Here is a 21060-nt window from a genome sequence, read left to right as displayed (position 1 = left end):
CTGTAAGGTTCGATTCTCTCTTGCAAGAAAACCCAGAAGATTGTCTTGTCTCTTTATTTGTGCGTGCATTTGGGAATGCCTATTGGTGAACTTATCAGTGGGTTAATTCGATTTTTTCACAGAGTGCCAGACAAATTTGTAATTTTTCTGCCTTGGTAAATAAAATTTCCATTTAGAAACTGCATTTTCTCTTAGCTTGGGTTGTCTCTTTTTCATACTAAAATTGATTTGATGGTCTGAAACCTGTGAGTGTAATATAAATATGCAAAAAACACAGAAATCAGGAAGGGGGAAAATACTTTTTATGGCACTATAGCTTCAAATCCCCCCGAACAAAAAATGAGCAACTCCCTCGTGTAATGTCTCTACGAGGACTGGGCGGAGCGTTGCATTTTTTCAGTGTTTTTTTCCCGTTAGTGCGAATGGCGGCGCGATCGCTAATACGAGAGGTGTATATACTACTTCTGGTTGGCAAGTGGTCGTGCGTTATCCTATTGTGAGGACATTTGTGTGCATCATTTTGCGAATATTTTGAAGGGAAGACAAAAGCAAACAATCCTCGATAGGTTGCATCTAAAAGTCAGGGTGGAGATAGAGCAAATAGAGCCAACCCAGGAGAAGAAAGGTATCAAAATTTAAAACAAAATTTGAATTAAGTTTAGTGTAATAGATTACACTTATTTTTGTGTGTGTCTGCATCGTAATCCAAGTTCATTTAAATTTGTTTATGTTATGAGCATGTTGCCATGCAAAAAGTCACTCTCTCGCCCCTCTCTGTCACTCTCTCTCCTCTCCGTGAAATCTGTCTAATTTTATTACTATTAAACACATTTCAGTGCCACTAGTTATTTGTTACTTTGTTAATAGATGGCGAATTAGAACAAGTAAAAATGTTTTTCCAATCCAATATCCTGTTTTTGGTGTTTTTTTCAGATGGTTGGAACGAATTAATTTGTTTTTAGTTCATTCCTATTATAAACGTTCATTTGAGTTACGAGTAAATCGACATACGAGCTCAGTCCCAGAACGAATTAAGCTCGTATCTCGAGGTACCACTGCATAATGCTTAATGGTGTGAATTTTGTGTACCACTATTGTAAAACCATACATTTTTAAACAGTGACGTAACTAGCAATAAATACATCACAACAGGGCTAATATTTCAAACATTTTATTAATTTCTCCACATTAACAACCTCATAAACCAAAGCGTAAGAAAGAGCATGCTTGGGCATGCAATGATCTCACAACATGATGATGCCACTGGGTGCGAAGTATAAAACATATACTAATAGTAGAGACTTTGTTTTTATATCATTCATAAATTCAGGACATTTCAATATCCACTGAGAGTTAAAAGCTTGCATTTATTTCACACTGCTCTCCATGTCTCATCTAGCCTTGTGTTACTTAATAAAAGAGACGAGAAGGAAAGACTTTACAAAGTGACACCAGATTGAGCAGGCTGAACAAACATGCGGAAAAATCTTATCCGGCCCAAAAAGTGTCAGGAAATGACACTGTAGAAACCCCACTTTCCCAATTTATGTGGTCCAGAGGGTGACTAAGAGACAGAGTCAAAACAGTGCATGCCATTCCTGGTTAAGTGGGGAGTGTAAGTTGTGTTGTTTCTTCTTTCTTCTAAGCCTGGCATCAGTGTGTGTTTCATTGCAGTTCACATGAAAATTAATTGAAGATGCTAACTGAATTAATATGAGGCACTCTGCATTCGCTCTGGCTTGCAAAAATGTGTCAAACTTGAATAATAATGACACATACACATATTTAGTATAATTAGTGGTCATAACATAACAGTCTGGAGGCTGTACAAAGGGAGAAGGCAGAATTCCTCTCCGTATGTTAGCAGTTAAAAGTGTCATCAGATTGGTTGGCGTGCGAATGTGTATGCGAGGAGTGATGACAACAAAGTTTCTTGAGTATAAATGCGAGGAGTTATGACGACAAAGTTTCATGAGAATAAATGTAGGTCTTCAAACATTTGGATGACATTAAAAAAAATCAGTAGAAGACAAAATAGTGATGTTAAAGGGATTGACAATGCATTTTAACACTCCACACAACCTCATGCAAAAGCTTCAAGTGGGTTTAGAATGGATTAAATAAATAATGGCTGAGCCCTTTAAATGATCTACTCTTGCAGCATAGTTCTGTATGTAGCGCATCATGTGAATAGTATATGAAATTGGAAAATGGGGCCAAGATGGTAAAGGGTTGAAAGACAACATTTTTGTTTTAATATGCAGTCAAAATGTCATGTGTTTTGTGTTCTTGGTTAGCATGTTACATGATAACCAGATTAATGGTTTTCTCTGAAGGGATGGAACATGGAGCAAATCTGCCTGTGACAGTCCATTTAACAGTACGCAATAGACACCCATGCATATGTGTCCAAAAATGCCACAATCATATAAAGCTGCACTTTTTAACTTTAATATGAATCATAATCAATCCTCTTTTAATGGTTGCATTACTCCATCCCCAGAAATGTAAATAAAATGAAAGAGGAAAATAAATGGTGACCATGCGGGAACTAAAATGGGCCTCTTCGCTGAGGCTCTGTATCTCTCATCCAGGCTGTGGGCTCCAGTGGAAAAAGCAGAATGTCCATTGCAACAAGTAAGAATATAATTTAATGCAGTACTCAGAACTGTTTCATCTTAAATAAAGAAATGAATGAAAAGAATGGCTACTCCAATATTGAGTAAGATGACCATAACCACCAGAATGGAGCTGGAGCCCTAGAAGACGAGAGTGTGAAAAGAAGAATTAGTCCACCAGTGTAATGCCTGTATAATGTTTGCACCACATAAAACGAGTGAATACATTCCTCTCATTGCTTTTTAGGTTTTAACCAAATGGGTCATTTCAGAATTGGAGGATCATTTACATCCAACTTTTCAAATTATAAATCATCAACATACAAAAATGCTATCATATGCAATTTCTGGATTCATTAACTCGTTGTGAGACAAAAAGAAAATACAAGAAATATTGACTGTACACCTTCTAAAATGAATTGTTTTCCTTTGTCCAACCGCAATCTCAGGTAAAACAGTATTTTTTTGTTGTCTAGTAATTTTAGTTTTTTTTAAATAAATAGTACGCCTTGATTAAATGTCACACTGTAGTTCATCCAACCTTGTTATGCATATGATCAGAATAAGCTAAGATACATACATTATTTTTCCTTGATTTATTTACACAAGTTTTATCCTCTATTAACTTCTAGATGCAACTAATTTCTACTTCTGAAAAAAAGCTAATAATACAGATTGCAACCCTCTTACCGTGATAATGCCAAGTATCCATTTCAAATATGAAATAAAGCATGTATGTAATAAAAAATCTGATTTGTAATCTCAGTTAATCATGCCTTTGATACTATGTTAACTTATATTCATGAGTATGTATCAGGAAAAAAAAGTAAATTCAAAGCTTGTTTTCTAGAATTTTTAAGCCCAAATGTCCTCCAATATCTTGGTAATTACCGTATTCACTCACATTTAAACCGCATATAAACCGCATTTAACGGACAAAAAAAATGATGACTGAATCGAGGGTACGGCTTATATGCGCATAAAAAGACGACATGCATGAAACTGCAAGGTGACAAAGACGAAACGCCATAACACCATAACGCCATGGCGCCATAACGCAAGACAATGCGGCCAATATGGTCATTCATTTCAAAATAGAGAAAAGATAAACAGATATAACGCAAAACAAAATTTATTTTGACGTCTATGAATGAAGTTTGAGAAAAAAAAACGTATCCTGCATAAAACGTGAAAAAACTCATTTGTTCCTGTCAATGCTCGCTCAGGGCGCCGCCATCTTACTTAGGGCACCGCCGTCTTACCTAGTTAAACGTGCTCTGACTGGCCAGACGCAAGTAGCCTTGATGTGTTCGTAGCTTTTACCATGTCAGCACATCCCAATAGTTGTTAACGCTGATTGAAGGTCTTGCAGTCGATCGTTAAAATATCAGCCTTAATACCTGTGTAATGTGTATCCCATGCTATAATTGCACCCAGAGAGTTGGTGAACTTTATACCGCTATGGACACAGTTCCTGGTTGTGCTTACGTCACTTCCTTTTTAAAAGGAAATTATTGTACATTTGTGATTATGAAAACAAATTCTGCTTTGATTTTTTAATTTTTTTTATTTATTTGTTGTTCGAAAGTAATATGAACCATCGAAAAAAATCACGATATTTGGACATTAGAAGCAATTTGCCCGCCACAAGATCTTAAACTTCTGGTACGAAAAATGTCATTTTTGTCTTTAAAAAGCATCAGGTTTCTCATCAAGATAGACTTATTTCTTTTTTCAAATGGAATATTTTGATATTTTGCTTTTACAAAGACAGGCACATTAACTTATGATATTGACCCTAATAATATGCTTTTCATTTATACCAGGGGTGGCCAACTCTAGTCCTCGAGAGCCACAATCCGGTCTGTTTTCCATATCTCCCTCCACCAACACACCTGAATCAAATAATCAACTCATCAGCAAGCTGTCCAGAAGCTTGATACCAATCCCGATGATTTGATTCAGGTGTGTTGGTGGAGGGAGATATGGAAAACAGAGCGGATAACGGCTCTCGAGGACCGGACTTGGCCACCCCTGATTTATACAGTATCTCAGAAATAGCACGTGCGATGATTTTTCTCAAGGTTTTCCCTTCAAAGTAACACATTTGTACTCCCTATTAAAACCATGGATATGGAGGTGAAAATTGTGAATCAGGGGGCGGTTTGTACGCGAGAAATTGTAAAATTCAACAGTTTTAAGGCAATTTAAAGGGTGCGGCTTATACGTGGGGGTGGCTTATATGCGAGTAAATACGGTAACAAAAGCACTTCCCCTCTTGTTTTGTAAAAAAAATTGTTACAATTTTAACTTGACAAAAAAGCGAGACAAAAATAGACTTACTGAGTTTGATTTGAGTGGGAAATGCTCTCCTTCCTGCTCCAGTGTGATGGGCTGAGACTGAAGCGGTGGGGAGAGGGTGAGGTCCCTATGCAACGGCCAGTCCTCCAACTCTGCCCCCACGCTCAAATTGTCCAGCATCTGGACCGAGTCCACAGATCGCTCTCTGACTGGCCTCAGGGCTCGGGATCGCAGCCTATTGTTTTTGAGGAGTGCAGGCGATTCCTCAGCCAACCCCTGCGATATCTGCGATTCCGGACACTGAAGCCTCATGTCTACCGTGTATTCATTCATCATCTCCTCATCTTGCTCCGTGAGGCGTGAGTGGGCAGGGCTCCACCTAAGGGTGCTCACTGCAGTCCAACCCTCGGCGTGGCCATCTTGCCTTTGGTCAATTACAGCATGCTCATTATGCTTGTGGTTAGAAGGATTGTGCTGCTTTAGGTGCTTGGAGACATGTTTCCGAAAGCAACTGGAGGCCACGTAGTCGTTGGGGCTGTGATTGGCAGAGATATGATCTTGGGAGTTGTGATTGGAGGAAGCATGATCAGAAGTCTTGTGATTGGACATGATATGTTCCAAAGTCTTGTGATTGGACAAAATGTGTACCTGCCTATAATTGGAAGAGGCATGCTCACAAGCCTTGTGGTTGCTAGATGAAGGATCCCATGTTTTATGATTGGATGATGTGTACTCCCTCGACTTGTGATTGGAAGAGGCATGCTTGGAGGATTTTTGGCTGGACACAGAGTTCTCCCATGCTCTGTGGGAAGACGTGTGCTCCCAGACTTTATGATTGGACGTTGATTTATCACGTACCTTGTGGTTGGCCAAAAGGACAGGATCGTGGCCATTAACTTGTCCCTCCTGCTCTTCTAGTAAAGAGGGCGTTGTTGAACGGCTGCTACACGCTCGATCCGGGTACACACCATCCATCCAATTGTTAGAACCTCCTTTCAACTGGTTCGGATCCCGTGATTCCACCAACACTTGGATCTCTGACCCGACTTGGTCATCCACGGCACTCTGTCTCATGAAGCAAGCATTTCTAGGACGATCCACAAGTTTGGGAGGGCTCCGAGTTGGACAAATGGGGACACTCAGCACAGGACTGAAATTAGGCGTTGTTACAGGCGGTGTCGTGTCCGGAGTACATAGCTCTGGACTGTCTGTTCCGGTGGAGATGACCTCGTGGTCTTTGTCCTTGGCGTCCTGGTGCTGAGACTTCTGACATGCCAGCCCTAGAAAAACAGTTGGATAATTACACCAGTAAAGTGAACTGGCAGGAAGTCCCGTTGAGCTCATTATGTGGACAGTGTGTGTTTGTGTGGGAATACGGCGTCAAAAGCATGTATAATTTTACATAAGCTGCAAACAAAGTGCACAGGCAGCATGTCCTTCAACCTATAATAGTGTTTCATTGTATGGAATAAAATATGTCTCTATCTTTAGACCTTTCTCGCTTTAACAAACTTCTATTTGCCGTTTACCAGGTGGACACATCGTCATGGAGTTTTACACAACATGCAAAACAATGGAGGATTAGAATTTGTCCTGTAACTTCATTTCGTAGCGGACCCCTACAGACTTCTTGCAGTTGCAAAACATCAATCATATATATACCAAGGAGAAAAAAAATTCAAAACAAAAGATTGCTGTTATTATGCACAGCATAATTTGAAAAGCTATTAGATTTTACCACGACCTTTGAATGAATTAATATTAGAATGTACTATTCACTATATTTGTATAGAGGTCACTGATTGTGTAGTGCTTCATTCGCCTGACATTGGTGCGAGCAGCATGGGATGGACTCACTGGCGGTGTGTTTGGGAGTGTGAATGCATGCCTGTCGATGTGTGTGCCCTACGACTGACTGGTATCCAGTTTAGGATGCAGTCCACTTATCGTCCAAAATCAGCCGGGATAGGCTCCAGCGCCCCACAACCCTGATGAGGATTAATGCAGTTGAAAATGAATTGCAGAATGAATAATTGTATGCATTTGTTTTTTTGGTTTCTTATATATTTATTGAAGAATCCCCAGTGTATATAATTAAATTGAATACGTTAATCACTACATTTTATAGGTACAGTAATACTTTGACATACGAGTGCCCTGACATACGAGGAATTTGAGATACAAGTAAAATTCAGAGCAAATATTCACCTTGAGATACGAGACAAATTTTGAGATATGAGCATTTGAGACACCCAGTTGGCCAGGCCGCGAGGGGCTGCTTTCTGATTTCACCGCACTGTCTCTCACGCCGCATCCCCCTCGTGCAAAGATCTCTACGAGCACTGGGCGGAGCGTTGCATTTTTTTCAGGTTTTTTTGCATTACTCAGTGCAGAATTAAGGGAAACACAATGGATCCAAAGCAAGCCGGTGCAATGAAGGGTAGTGCGAAGAAAATGCGTAGGATGACAATCGATATTAAGCACGAAATAATTGATAAACATGAGTAGTATACACGGGACTGAGCTGGCTCGTCAATACGTATAGAGAAGCTGGAAATGCACCCCGAAAGCCGCGGTGGAATACATGAACCTCTTTGCCTTGGTTATTGCACAAGAAGGTTTAAATTCAGTGTAACGTAAGATTAAAACTTTTTTAAAGTGTGTGTACAGGAATCTAAGTTAAATTTAAAGTTTATGTAACGTTATGAGCGCATCCGTCAAGTGACTCTCTCTCCCCATCCACGAACTCCCCGTTGTATAAAGTAATGCCTCATTTTATTATTAAACATCATACCCACTAGTTATTTCTTAATCTGTTAGTAGATGCTGAATTACAACCAATAAAAATGTTTTTTCCATTGTAATATCCTGGTTTTTGGTGTTTTTTTAGAGGGTGGGAACGAATTAATTTGTATTTAGTTCATTTCTATGGGAAACGTTGATTTGAGATACGAGTAAATCGACATACGAGCTCAGTCCCGGAACGCATTAAGCTCGTATCTCAAGGTACCTCTGTATATCAGTGGCGGGCGGTGCATTTTCTGGTAGCGCCTTCAACGTATCAATCCAACCCTCAAAAACTATTTTATGGCTATAAAACCTCTACTGCAGCTACAGCTGCGACACATAAAAAATAATCAATAAATTAATGCACAAAAATGGGGTAAAATCCACTTCCTAGCAGCATTTCATGATTAAATACAAATACTGGAGCTTTTCAGACATTAAAACCAGGCCAGGGGGTGATTTTCCCGGGAAAAGACAGCGATGAACGTCAATGGCGTACGGGCAAACATTGCCCGAAAATGGGGTAAAATAAAGCCAAAAACAGCATTTATTGATTAAATACAAATACTGGAGCTTTTTAGACATCAGAACCGGGCCCGGTATTTACACAATATCCATCCTCCTTTCTTTCTTCCTTCTTTCCTATCGCCATTGAAGCTAATGATGAAAGTCGAGCCTGTCCTGTCATATTTCCGGCATAGTCCGTTTTGAAAATAGCATTAAATCAACACAACAATATACTATTTGCTTGTGGAGCTAAGTTAGCGCGCTGAAAGTGCCACACACACCATTTTCCTGGCTGTAACAGGCTTGCTAGCTTCGGAGTTGACCGCCCTTTCTTAATGATGTCCATTTTTTTCTGGAAAAGTCCGTCTGGAAAATAGCTTTGTGAGCAAACAGAATCAATTTGTTTTTGCTTCTGCTTCTGTCGGCCATAGTGGGTGGAGTTTGCGATCTCGGCTGCCTCGGGTAATGCTTTGGCCCGCCTACTAGCCAATCATAGTTTGTGAAAGCAATGACATGTCCCAGCCAGCAAAATGCTAACGCCTATGAAAAATCATTGTGGGGTTGCCAACTCGAAATCTGATTGGTTAAAAATAACAGTCTAGTTTAATGCAGCAGAGCCCGCAAGAACTGATTGTGAAGGCTTTGAGGCAGATCTGATCTGGCAACAAATAATGGCTGAAATGTGATTGGTTAAATTGTTCAATATGAAAACACACATCTGGAAGCAGTGCAACCAGGGGGGAAAGCAATGAAAGGAAGCTAACAGACCATTTGGAATAATAAGTATTGATGGACAAAATATAATATGATTCAGATATTTCTTAGGCCAGCAGAGAAGGCCTTGATGGCCCTGACGGCCCACCACTGCTGTATATACATTTACTATCTTCATGGCTATCACAATGGATTGTGTAGAGAGAACTCACCATTGTCGTAGATCTCAAAGGAGGGTGAGAGCTCTTTTGCTGCTATCCGGGACATTTGACATTCTTCCATGGCCTTCTGTGCAACTCTTTCAGCCGCCTCTGCCTTTCCACGTGCGTGGCTCATTCTGCTCACAACATTCAGAAACAATTCACTCATATGGCTTGCAGCTCTGAGAATATGGAGAGGCATTCTGAGTACTTTTCTCTCTTTTTTTAATAAATTGCAATTTATTATTTTACTGTACTAATCAATGAAGTACAATAATTGCATGGAATGCAACATGACGGCAAAAGTCCCAAGCACAAGTGCATTTATTTTCCATAGTGGCACAAGCACGCGACTCTTCATTCATTTCAAGTCGGAAAGTGAGATTGAAACAGTTATTCTAGTTTTGGCAAAAACGTGGTGTGAAGGTCACTTTTCAAGCGTCCCAAAGCTCGGGAAATCTCAAGAAAACGACCGACATACACATAGAAGGGGGTTCTGACCTGCAAGCAACACTGTTGCAGGCCAAAATTGGATCGCCACGCCCAGCAACTGCTTCTTGGACTTGGGCGTGGGTCAGCTGCTGCAAATGCAATACCTGATTTGTATATGATTGGTTCCATATTTCAAACAATTTTGCAGAGCCGATTTGTGAAAAATTGCTTTAAAAGCCGTAAATACACCCGCTCACCGAAAAAATTTGGACAGACAGGTGGACAAACAAATTCCCATGAACTATTGGATGATTTAGTGCTCAGTAAGTTCCTTCATTTCTGTTCGGAGAAAACCAACTCCAAAAAGTGTACCCCCACACCAACGTACTGCATACAGCAGGGGTAGGGAACCTATGTGGCTCTTTTGATAGGTGCATAAGGCTCTCCGCTAAAATGTCAAGTAAAATATGGTAACCGCTGTTGAGAGAGCTCAGTCCTGAATGCATCAGTAGGAGCGTTATGTGATCATTGTGGCGCCGACACTACTTCTAGTGCGGCTTTAAACATTTTGTTTCCATTAGATTCTTCTGCATGCATATTCCCATTGATTATCATTGATTAGCAACAGCGCGACAACGTTGTCAAAAGATCTCAGAGAACATTTGTACTTTAAAAGTTGTGACATTACTACAAATAGCACACATTTTAGTGTATTTTTCCTTTTAAATTTTGAGTATGGCTCTCAAGGAATAACATTTGAAAATATTAATTGTTTATGGCTCTCTCCGTCAAAAAGGTTCTCGACCCCTGGTATACAGTATAGAGTAATCCCTCGATTATCGTGGTTAATGTAGACCAGACATGGACGCGATAAAAACCGTGAAATAGGGTCACTCCTATTTAAAAACAAAAAACTAGTGCTGAGTCCTAATGTATATATATATATATATATATATATATATATATATATATATATATATATATAAAATATATATATTTTTAAGTTCATAAAAATATACAAATCCAAGCTGAAATTCGCAAGTGGAAGCCACTCCCCTGTCCTCTGCTTGCGAATTTCAGCTTGTATTTTTTTAATTATTATTTTTTTACTTCAGTGCTGAGTTCTAGTAGCAAGCGGAGGACAGGGGAGTGGCTTCCGCTTGCAAGTTTCAGCATGGATTTTCATATTTTTATGAATTTACAAAAAAATGTAATAAAAAAAAATCCCCCAGAAAAAAACGTGCGATGTAGTGAAGCCACGATAGTTGAAGCCGTGATATTTGAGGGATTACTGTATGAAAGGATAGGATACCTTGACATGGCAATCTCAGCTTTCTGCTTGGCAATTTCCGCAGCCTTTTCTGCAGCTTCGACAGCTCGATCCACCTTCTCTCTGATTTTACTGGCTCTTAGTGGAATCAGATTCTTCCGCTTCCCGCTCACCAACACGTTCTGCTTGTACTTCCCCTCCTCTTTGGTACCGTCAGGAAAGGTAGTACATCCGTACCCATGCCTTTTGTTTCCTGCCCATTCACCAGTGTAGTGAAGGCCGTCCGAGCGTCGACTCACGCCCCAGCCAGCCCTGTGGTCGCTCCGCCACTCACCTGCATACATTTCTGTAACAGTCGCATCTACAGGCGTGCCGTGTTCATTCTCACTAGCATTGGAGTGGATGTCGGAGGCAGCAGAGCTGACCGTACTCATGCCGGCTTCGCTACAGAAGGAACTTTGCTTGCTCAGCTGACTGGCGAGAGAGCTTTTGGATTCTGAGCGCCGTAGTTTTAGGCCATTCAGGATGGATTGCCGGAAGCGACCTTTCCTTTTTCTCTGGCGCTCAGCTTCACTTGGAGCAGTGAGAGCAAACCCTCCTCGACCCACAGGACTGCCAGCCAGCCCAGCTACCACGCCGTCCGTGGGTGTATGGGCAACACCATCCTCAAGCGCGGCCGGTGGGCTGTGACTGTGCTCAGAACGGAGGGAGTTTATGGAAGTTCGCAGAGGGAAGAGGATGACGGCCGCCATGCCGTATGGCACGCTTTGCCGCACACCGTAGCCATGACGCATTCCACCCAGCCACTGGCCTTGGTAGGTTCCTGGCCCAGAAAGAGAGATGAGTAAATAGTTAAACAAGTGGCTTTCGTTTTTATCACCATATAACTTTTATTATGACATAGTCATATCTTTATTTACGAATGCCTGTAGGTACGAAAGTTTCAGGTTATGAAATTTTTTATATGCAAATGAGTGACTCGAGATACTAAAAAGATCCAAGTTACGAAATCCCCCAAAAAGTAAATGCATTTCCTTATTCATTATTTTATTTTGAATTCCCTTTATTAAGCAATTTAAAAACTACAAATGCAATGTGGCACATATTTTCACACACATAGGGCACATGTAAAAGTGTAAAATGTACTACTGTCAGGAGCAGCTCGTTTGTTCCTCCTGGCTTGCCGTCAGGTTAGAGCAGCTGCGAGTGATTCGGGATTACTTCCGGATGTATGTACTTAAGCACCACGGAAGTGGTTAGTCATTGTCGGATCGTCCTGCGTGATACAGCATACATCGCTGCAAAGGTACTGTTCTCAATGCTCCGGTTTTGTTTCGTTTTGGGATGTACAAGTCCTTGTTATTTTGTAAGGCGTTTAGAGTCATTAAAGTTACTATCATGAGCACAGTTTGTCTCGCCTCCTTCTGCTTCCCCCCCTACTGGGTCCAAATCCCTCCGATCGTACCACGACGTCTCGGCACGATCGTAACAACTACAAAGTGGACGGCTTTCGGCCCTGGCAGAACGGGCTCTTGCTGTCATGTGGCGGTCAAACACGGGTATTACATCTACAACGACCGCAGAGGGAGATATTTCAGTGGCGCCGGGCACATTTTCATATGATTTATTTATTTTAAGACATTAACAAATCATTGTCTTATAATTTTCTCTCATTTTTGTGTTTCCTCATATCTTCCATACAAAATTGGGACACTGACCAATTTTAAAGGGTTTAGTTGGTAGCTGTGTGAGGACCGTGGAATGAATGAGATAATTTACATATAAAGTACACCTCGACTTACGAATTATTCAAGTTACGAAAAAAGTCTTGGAACCAATTAATTTTGTAAGTAGAGGTACGACTGTATTGGAATATTGGTCAACCTTTGAATGCATGTTCTCTGACTTTTTGAGTGGTGGCCTGCCAAATTGAAGTTTCCCTGTCAGAATGGGGACTGGGTCTTTTCATGCAAAAAGGATATATTCCATTGGAACAAAACAGTCAAACTCATTTGACTTGACTTTTATTCAATGCCAAGAAGCTGCACATTGTCCATGTCTGAACTCACAGTCAGTAGTTATGGTTCAAATCAGGCTTCTGTGAGATGATTGGATAATATGTTTCAGGTGGAATCCCTCTTTAATTTACACTGATCTACAATAAATATCGTCAAAATGTCACCAAGATTCTATATCACCTATATTGTGATAAATTGAGCAAGTATATGTGCACGTATACGGAGTCTTTGTGTAAGTTCTGGCCACTTAGTACATCAGTGTACATCCATCCGCACATAAAGTGTTTTCTACAAGGCAGATCAAATCCTTCAGCTGTCTTGGCCACTGGCTGCCGCTTAAACGGCGCCCTCATGGGGAAAGGGGTAAAATATATATATATATATATATATATATATATATATATATATATATATATATATATATATATATATATTTTTTTTTTTTTTTTTAATTACTGCGCGCCATATGATTGCTGCTGCGCAGAGAAGACGAGAGTAGTGCGCAATTGCGCACGCGCGCAGCTTAGAGGGAACATTGCTGTTGATACATCTTCCTGTGTCTGATTGAGCCTGGCTTTTGATCATATATACCAGTGGTTTTCTTAGACAGGTGAATATGCATCAACGCTGAGAGTTGGGCATGGGACAGGCAAGATGCAGACTACTTGGTTTTTGTTATATTGGTATGTGGCTAATTCTTAGCAATAACTTATGCTATATTTCTATGCTCTCTGCTCTTTTCATGTGTCAAATAAAGGTTGGCTGAAATTATTTGAGCATTTATGTCACGATTAGCTCTGTCCTTGAAGGTGGCTGGACCCAAATGCAGGGAAGAGTGGAATGGAGTGCTCTCACAAAACTGTAATAACTGAGGAAGGGTTCTTCAGAAAATAACAAGGATTTAGACATCAAATGACAAAATCAAAACTGACGTGAAAGACATGGGGTAACGATGAATTTGACATGGAAACGTGGCATGGTACAAAAAAAGCAGACGATCCAATGATGACTAACAAACACATCGGGTTTGAATAGACAGACAAGGGTTGATTACAAAGTACACGCAGCTGGTACACGAGGAAGGGAAGCTGGAGGAACACAAGAGGCGAAAAGCAAAAAAAACAACAAAAACGCCAACTAATCCTAACAAAGACGTCCAATCTTGGATTCAGGAGGACCAATGTGCGCTCGTCATTAGTTTAAAGCCTCATCCTTGTAAAACATTTTTTCCTGTTGTCTCTTGAGGATTTGTCCAGTGCACTCTATTTCTCCCGCCAACTTTTCGAGCATGGCCAGTTCATAAAAACGCATAAACATTTTGCTATTGATCCCTCTTCACAGATTGCCATTTAATGTTGTGGATGTGTAATTACTTTTTATTGTAGTATACTGCAAAAACAAAATCCAGATTAATAATGCATGTTTATGACCCAAGACAGAAAAATATTTTGAAACAAACATGTAAAATCAACCCTAAATGAATTCCTGTGATGTATGTCAGATTATATCTGGCTATGGGAATACGTTACATCATAATTCCATTTAAAGTCATTTATTTACATATATTATTACCTCTCAGACTTGTCTTTTTGTTACCATTTGTCTCATCTTAAGCCTCTTTTAACATATTTGTTTTTTTCAGGTCCATCCGTGTTGATGTTCTTACATATTACACCGTCAAAAAGCTCTGATTTTTAATGTCAAGACACAGCTCATTACGGAGCTCCTTCGTCTGCTTGCAGACGCTGTATGCACTGCAGTAAAAGAGCGCTAAAAAGAAACATGTTAAATTGATTGCATTAGAGAAAGAGAAGAACGAAGAAGGTACGTGGCCTTGTTTCCCTGGTGGTATACTATTCGGCTATATCTGTTTATAATTAGTATGTAGAATGTAATTGGGACACAGAAAGTGTCCCAATTACACAATACATTATCATCATTTCCAATTAGAACACACAAACAGGAAATCAACCTTAAAGGATCTTAAAGAATGAAAACATCAGAAGAAGATAATAAAAAAATAGTATTTGAAAAATCGTTCTTGCCCCTTATAGGTTACCTCAGAAAAATTGTTGCTGTCACACCATTGTAGATCAATTCATTCACTTTCTATATCGCTTATCCTCCCATGGGTCGTGGAGGGTGCTGGAGCCCAGAAGCTACAGCAGGAAAGCCCAGACTTTCCTCTCCCCAACCACTTCATAAAGCTCTTCCAGGAGGATCCCAAGGCATTCTCGGGCCAGCCGGGAGACATAGTTTCCCCAGCGTGTCCTGGGTTTGCCCCATGGCCTCCTCCCAGTGAGATGTGCCCAGAACACCTCACCAGGCAGGCATCATGGAGGCATCCTAATCAGATGCCTGAGCCAACTCATCTGGCTCCTCTCGATGTGGAAGAACAGCGGCTCTACTCCGAACCCCTTCTTGATGACTGGGCTTCTCACCTTATCTCTAAGGGAGAGTTTGAGTTTGATTTATTTAAGCGGCGGAAACCAGAATCCAGAATCTTGTTCTTTCGGTCATGACCCACAGCTCGTGCCCATTGAGGGTAGAAAAGTAGATTGACCCTTAAATAGAGACCTTCGCCTCTCGGGTCAGCTCCTTATTCACCAGGATGGACCGAGTCGGTATATCACTACAGAAGCCGCACCGATCTGCCTGTCAATCTCCCACTTCATTTTCCCCTCACTCGTGAACAAGACCCCAAGATACTTAAGCTCCTCCACTTGGGGAAGGAGCTCATCCCGCACATTTTACTGACTGTCGACCATGGTCTCAGATTTGGAGGTGCTGATTCTCATCTCAACCACTTCATACTCGGTTGCAAATCATTCCAATGAGAGTTCGAGATCTCGGCCTGATGAATCCAACAGAAACATATCATCAGCAAAAAGCAAGGGGATGCAATACTGAGGCCATCAAACCGGACCAGCTCAACGCCATGTCTACGTAAAATATTCTGTCAATAAATATTTTGAACTGAAACGATGACATGGGGCGGCCCTGACAGAGTCCAACCCCCAGTGGAAACGGATCCGACTTACCACCAGCTACGTGGAATATACTCTGACACCGGTTGGACCCCGCATATCAGGGATTCCAGTCCTCATATTCCCAGAGTACAGACGCTCCCCTACTTACGAACATTCAACTTACGAACAACGGTACATACGAACATGTCTGCAAATTGCGTTTAAGTCCAAAAATGTTCGCAAGTCCAATTTTGTATTTCGCGTCTTTTTCGGAGTAGTACTTCTTTCCGCCGCTAATACCGACGCCTGGCGCTGTGAGAGCTCAGCTCACCCAGCATCTACCTTCTTCTTCGTTGCAATGCGGAAGTTCGTGAATGTATCTCCAGTGTGCAAAGAACCTTTTTCATTTGTATCATTAAATATCTCATGCATCCAATATTGAATATGGTTGGTAAAAAGCTAAAGGCTTCTATTGAGGGAGTTGCAAGGAAGAGGCAAGCCATTTCATTTGAAACGAGTGGCAATAATAACGAAGCTTGATGCGCGTGAGAGTGGTGAGCGTTGCACATTCAGTACCATTTATAAACAGAAAGATCGAGCAGCAGGACCCAAATATTGAACGTTGCACAAAGTTTGCAAATCAATTGAATGATGCCATACAGTGCTACTGCATCATTTATGATGAAAAAAAGAAGAAAACTGTGCAATCGTCATTAGGTCGCTTCTTTTGGCCAGTTTCTAATACATAAATCTATCTCTCTCTCTACAGTACTGTACATATTCTCTCCATTTTATTAAATGTTTTTTTTTTCAGTACAAACCAATGCGTGTTACTTATACAAGCCTTAAACATACAAATGCACTTATATAAACCTTCAATATACTTATATAGGCCTTAAACATAAATTATAATACAAAATATAGCACTAAATCAACTTACAAACAAATTCAACTTATGAACAATCGCTCGGAACCAATTGCGTTCGTAAGTTGAGGAGTGTCTGTACTCCCGACAAGTATCCCCGGGGAACACGGTCGAATGCCTTCTCCAAGTCCATAAAGCACACGTAGACTGATTGGGCGAGCTCATATGACCCCCCCACTAAGAACCCTGCTTAGGGTATAGAGTTGAGCTGTTCTTCGGCCCGGTGGAAAGACACACTGATCCTCCTGAATCCAAGATTCGACTTCCTTGTTAGGGTTAGTTGGAATTTTGGTTGGTTTGTTTGGTTTTCGCCTAATATGTCCCTCAAGGTTTCCCTTCCCTCATGTGATCAGGTGTGTGTACTTATTAATCAACCCTTGTCTGTCTATTTAAACGCTGTATGTTTTGTTAGTCAAACATTCCCTCAATACCAATCAAATATTTCATCAGTTACTCTTCTAGTTCTTTCATTACTTCCTAGTTGTTGTTTTTTTATTTCGTAATAATTTCAGTTACACTTGAATTAATGACCAGTCATTACTTGTCGTCATTGTGTAAGTACAAGTGTCAGTAAATAAGCGTTTTACTTCTAGGAATGAAATGCAAATTGTCCCGCACTGTCTCGTGAGTGTCACAGTATAGTCCCAAAATGTGTTAGTCACATTAATAATTTTGCAAATAGGTTTTTATAGAGTACAAGTTGTACCAAACTATGAAAAAAAGGAACTTAAAAAAAAACTTATCTATCCTATCCTATCCAATCTGTTTTCCACATCTCCCGCCTCTACCACACCCGAAGGAAATGATCAACTCATTAGCAAGTTGTCCAGAACCCTGTTAGCGATTCCATCTCATTTTCTGAACTGCTTTATCCTCATTAGGGTCGTGGGAGGTGCTGGAGCCTACCACACTTTTAGATAAACAATTTAAAATATGAATGAAAATGTCAAATTTACAGTATATACTGAAATGGCTTTGCTATTTTTTCATATATCTATATTTGCCTATGATAAAAATCGTCACTTCCAGGCATTAACCATTCTCTAAACTTTACTATGTCGTAAAGACACAATTAACTGTCTAGAAGGATCATAGCCTAGTAGCAAAATCCATTAGATCAGCCTAATGGTTGCTGTTATGACACTGTTACATCGACAGGAGTCAAAATAAAACTTTTGTTTTAAAGAGATGACTCATTTTCGTTGAGACACAAAAACTGCATTTATTGGTATACTATTAGAAAACATTTATAAGTTTCATTTGTTATTTCACAAGCTGTTATTTTATTGGATAACAATTTTTGCTTTTGTAAAAAACGAACTGCGTTGTGGGTTAAATAACTTTGAAGACATTTGTGCATAAAGCTATTTTAATGTTTTTTTCCACCACCATCTGGAGTTCCTGTTTAACTGACCTGGATGTGACCAGGAGCTGTCAATGGTGCTGAAAACAAGCAAGCTTGTGCTGTGAGGGCCTGTTCACTCAGCCCCCAATTCATGTCCGCTTTGGCACTCCTGTACGTTGTGTGCCTAGATTTACTGGCTTGGAGAAAATGTGTCAGCTCGTGCATGCTGTACTCGTCTGTCGGCGGTCCTCCACGTGAACGGAAGACCACACCAGACAGGACGTGTAAATCAAAGTATCCCCCCACCTTATACTGAGTTTATATTTCCAGTGATGGTGCTTCTAATAACACTAACTTAACATCAAGGGCCCTCTTTACAATGCACAAGGTTGTGTTCAATTGTCCATCTTTTACTGAACTCCCAACATTCTTCTATGCTTGGCTTGCACTGCAACACACATCAAGTGGCCTACATTAGACTAAAGCAGGGGGAAGACTGTGTGTGTGTGAGAGGGGGGTAGCCAATCAGATGACATGAGAGCTGTGCTGTAGTCTCTAGTGACATGCTGACCTGATGTCTTTGCGTTACCATGGCAACTTTATAGCACAGAGCCTGTGATGCTGAGCGGATGTGTTGTGTACATCAGTCTTTTCCACGCTATTTTAGCTGGTATGTAAATAATTTGATCGGGATGTGCCCCACATAATATTTAGAAGTTGCGGATTTGTCACCGGGCTCGATAAATGGATCAATCTCCATGTACTTTCATTACCGATAACGTGCGAAAGTGCCCACTGAGTCATTGGTTTTGTTAATGTGAATGTTTTAGAATATTGGGAGGGTCCCGGAGATGACCCAGGCACGAGTACATGCAAATCCCAGCAGGCAGCGCGGATCTAAGATTTAATTGGCCTACCCTGCGAAGTGGGGTGCAGTGCTTCTGACTGTTCAGCTTTCAGCACCCAAAAAGATTTGTTGTACGAGCAGTTGCGTAGGGGGTAATATCAGGATGAAAATCAACTTTACCTCCATCAGAGTAGGTTTCAGTTCCATATCCATCCTGGAGACCGTTGCTCCACGTTCCCTCATAGCGGGCACCGCTGGCTGTGCTCTCCAGCTGTCCGTAGCGACCTTTGAACCCTTGCGTCCATTCTCCTCGATAATCCCAGCGGCCTTTGCTCTCCACTCCAACGCCGTGCCGCTTGCCCTGCGCCCAGGTGCCCTGATAGCTGTTTCCACTGGGCCACGTGTATACACCGAGGACCTCAAAGCCATGACTCCATGCCCCCGCGTACTCGCCTTGACCCTGCGGTCCCGTGCAAACCCCTCTGCCATGGGCTTTTCCCTGTTCCCAGCCCCCACAGTACGACCCCCCATCATCAAAGTCAAACCTGCCTCCAGTGGACATGCATGAAACAGGTTTGACAAATCCTTAGAATGTCAAGAAAAAGAAATGCAAAGATCTGGTTCGCTCAGCGTGGCAAGTAAGGAGGAGGCTTTGTTCGGATCAGGTAGCGGGAGGCGCGGGCCCCTGACTTCCTTGCCTCCAAATGTGAAATCCAGTTTCCTGTTAGGAACAAGAGGAAGGCCTTACGAGCATCATCTGTTGTAGAAGAAATCGAAGCTTCACAAATCTGCTCAGAGAGACGAAGACAGGCGTCGTAAGTGTTCTTTCCCATGGGCAAGCATGCTAACAGCACTCCTCATCCTCGTCAGTATCAGTTCCACCCTCACCCAGTCGGGGAGGCCGCCGGCCCGTCGTCTCCGTCCTGCGGCGAGGCACCCCAGACAAGAGTGGGCTAGGCTTTTCCAGAGGTCCCGCAGGCCTACGGAGGAACGACGACAGCGGCGATTGGGCTCGGCTCAATTAGCCATCAGAGCATCCCAGCGTCCCTCCCGCACCGGCAGACGTGGAGATACGAAATTGACATCCTCCCGGACTGGTACGTCGTTGAGGGAGAAAAATGACAAGAGCAGAAAGTTGAGGAAAATCTTTTACATTGTAGTGCCTAGGAAACAAGCATTTAGCCTCGGCACAGACTGACAGGCCAAAGCCGAGTGAAGTGTGATTATCTCCTGTTTCCTTCCTCTCTCTCCAGTCTGCACAGGAGGCTCTCTCCTTAGGGTGTCAAGAGAAGCAAGACAAAAATATTCCTCTGCATTGTCCTCTCCATCCTAGTGTCCCCCTGCATCTGAATTGTTGTTGTATCCCTCAATTCCACTCAGTGATCTGCCCTTATCCTGATTTTTAGCGCTCGGAATATTTCTCCTTCTATCTCTCGTCTCCCTTGTATCTACTCATTGCAGGACTATTCCACCCCAGCCAATACCCCTCCCCCACACGCACACACATACACACTCTTTCGTGCCTCTTAAAGCGATAGAGACAGGAGGATGGTGCCAACAGCAGCATGTATGGAGCTCTATGCCCTCTCCCTTCAGGTATACAGCCTGCTTTCTTGATTATCCAGCCTCATTTCACTCTCCCTCGCGCTGATTCTCTCTGATTGAAAACTGGGTAGTCAGCAAACTGCTGCCCTAAGAACTGCTACTATCTCATCTCATCTCATTTTCTGAACCGCTTTATCCTCACTAGGGTCGTGGGGGGTGCTGGAGCCTTTCCCAGTTGACTTCGGACCAGAGGCGGGGGACACCCTGAATTGGTGGCCAGCCAATCGCAGGGCACACGGAGACAAATAACCATTCATGCTCACACTCATACGTAGGGGTAATTCTGTGTCCATTCAGCCTACCATGCATGTCTTTGGAATGTGGGAGGAAACCGGAGTACCCGGAGAAAACCCACGCAGGCCCGTGGAGAACATGCAAACTCCACACAGGTGGACCGACCTGGATTTAAACCCAGGTCTCCCACTGTGAGGGCAAAGCGCTAACCACTTGCGCCACTGCTACTATCTACCCAGCTAAATTTTTCTAGCCTTTTTGGAACCAGTGGATAATAACTGACACTCT

The 21060-nt window shown here is 41.8% G+C and overlaps 1 protein-coding gene across 1 annotated transcript; it reads right to left on the bottom strand.

Moving 5' to 3' along the window:
• Nucleotides 1–1155: 1155 nt before the first annotated feature.
• jph3a (junctophilin 3a) lies at nucleotides 1156–20397 on the bottom strand. Its single transcript, XM_077620567.1, has 5 exons — nucleotides 19114–20397; nucleotides 10872–11652; nucleotides 9140–9264; nucleotides 4962–6199; nucleotides 1156–2759 (listed from the first exon to the last, which is right to left on the bottom strand). The coding sequence occupies exons 1-5, from the start codon at nucleotides 19493–19495 to the stop codon at nucleotides 2679–2681; spliced, it is 2607 nt and encodes an 868-aa protein (XP_077476693.1). The 5' UTR covers nucleotides 19496–20397; the 3' UTR covers nucleotides 1156–2678.
• Nucleotides 20398–21060: the final 663 nt, after the last annotated feature.

Source organism: Stigmatopora argus, chromosome 2 (assembly GCF_051989625.1).
Source record: "Stigmatopora argus isolate UIUO_Sarg chromosome 2, RoL_Sarg_1.0, whole genome shotgun sequence".
In the NCBI taxonomy this organism is placed as follows: domain Eukaryota; kingdom Metazoa; phylum Chordata; class Actinopteri; order Syngnathiformes; family Syngnathidae; genus Stigmatopora; species Stigmatopora argus.
Note: the sequence above shows the minus strand (reverse complement) of the source record. Positions and strands in the feature narration are given on the sequence as shown.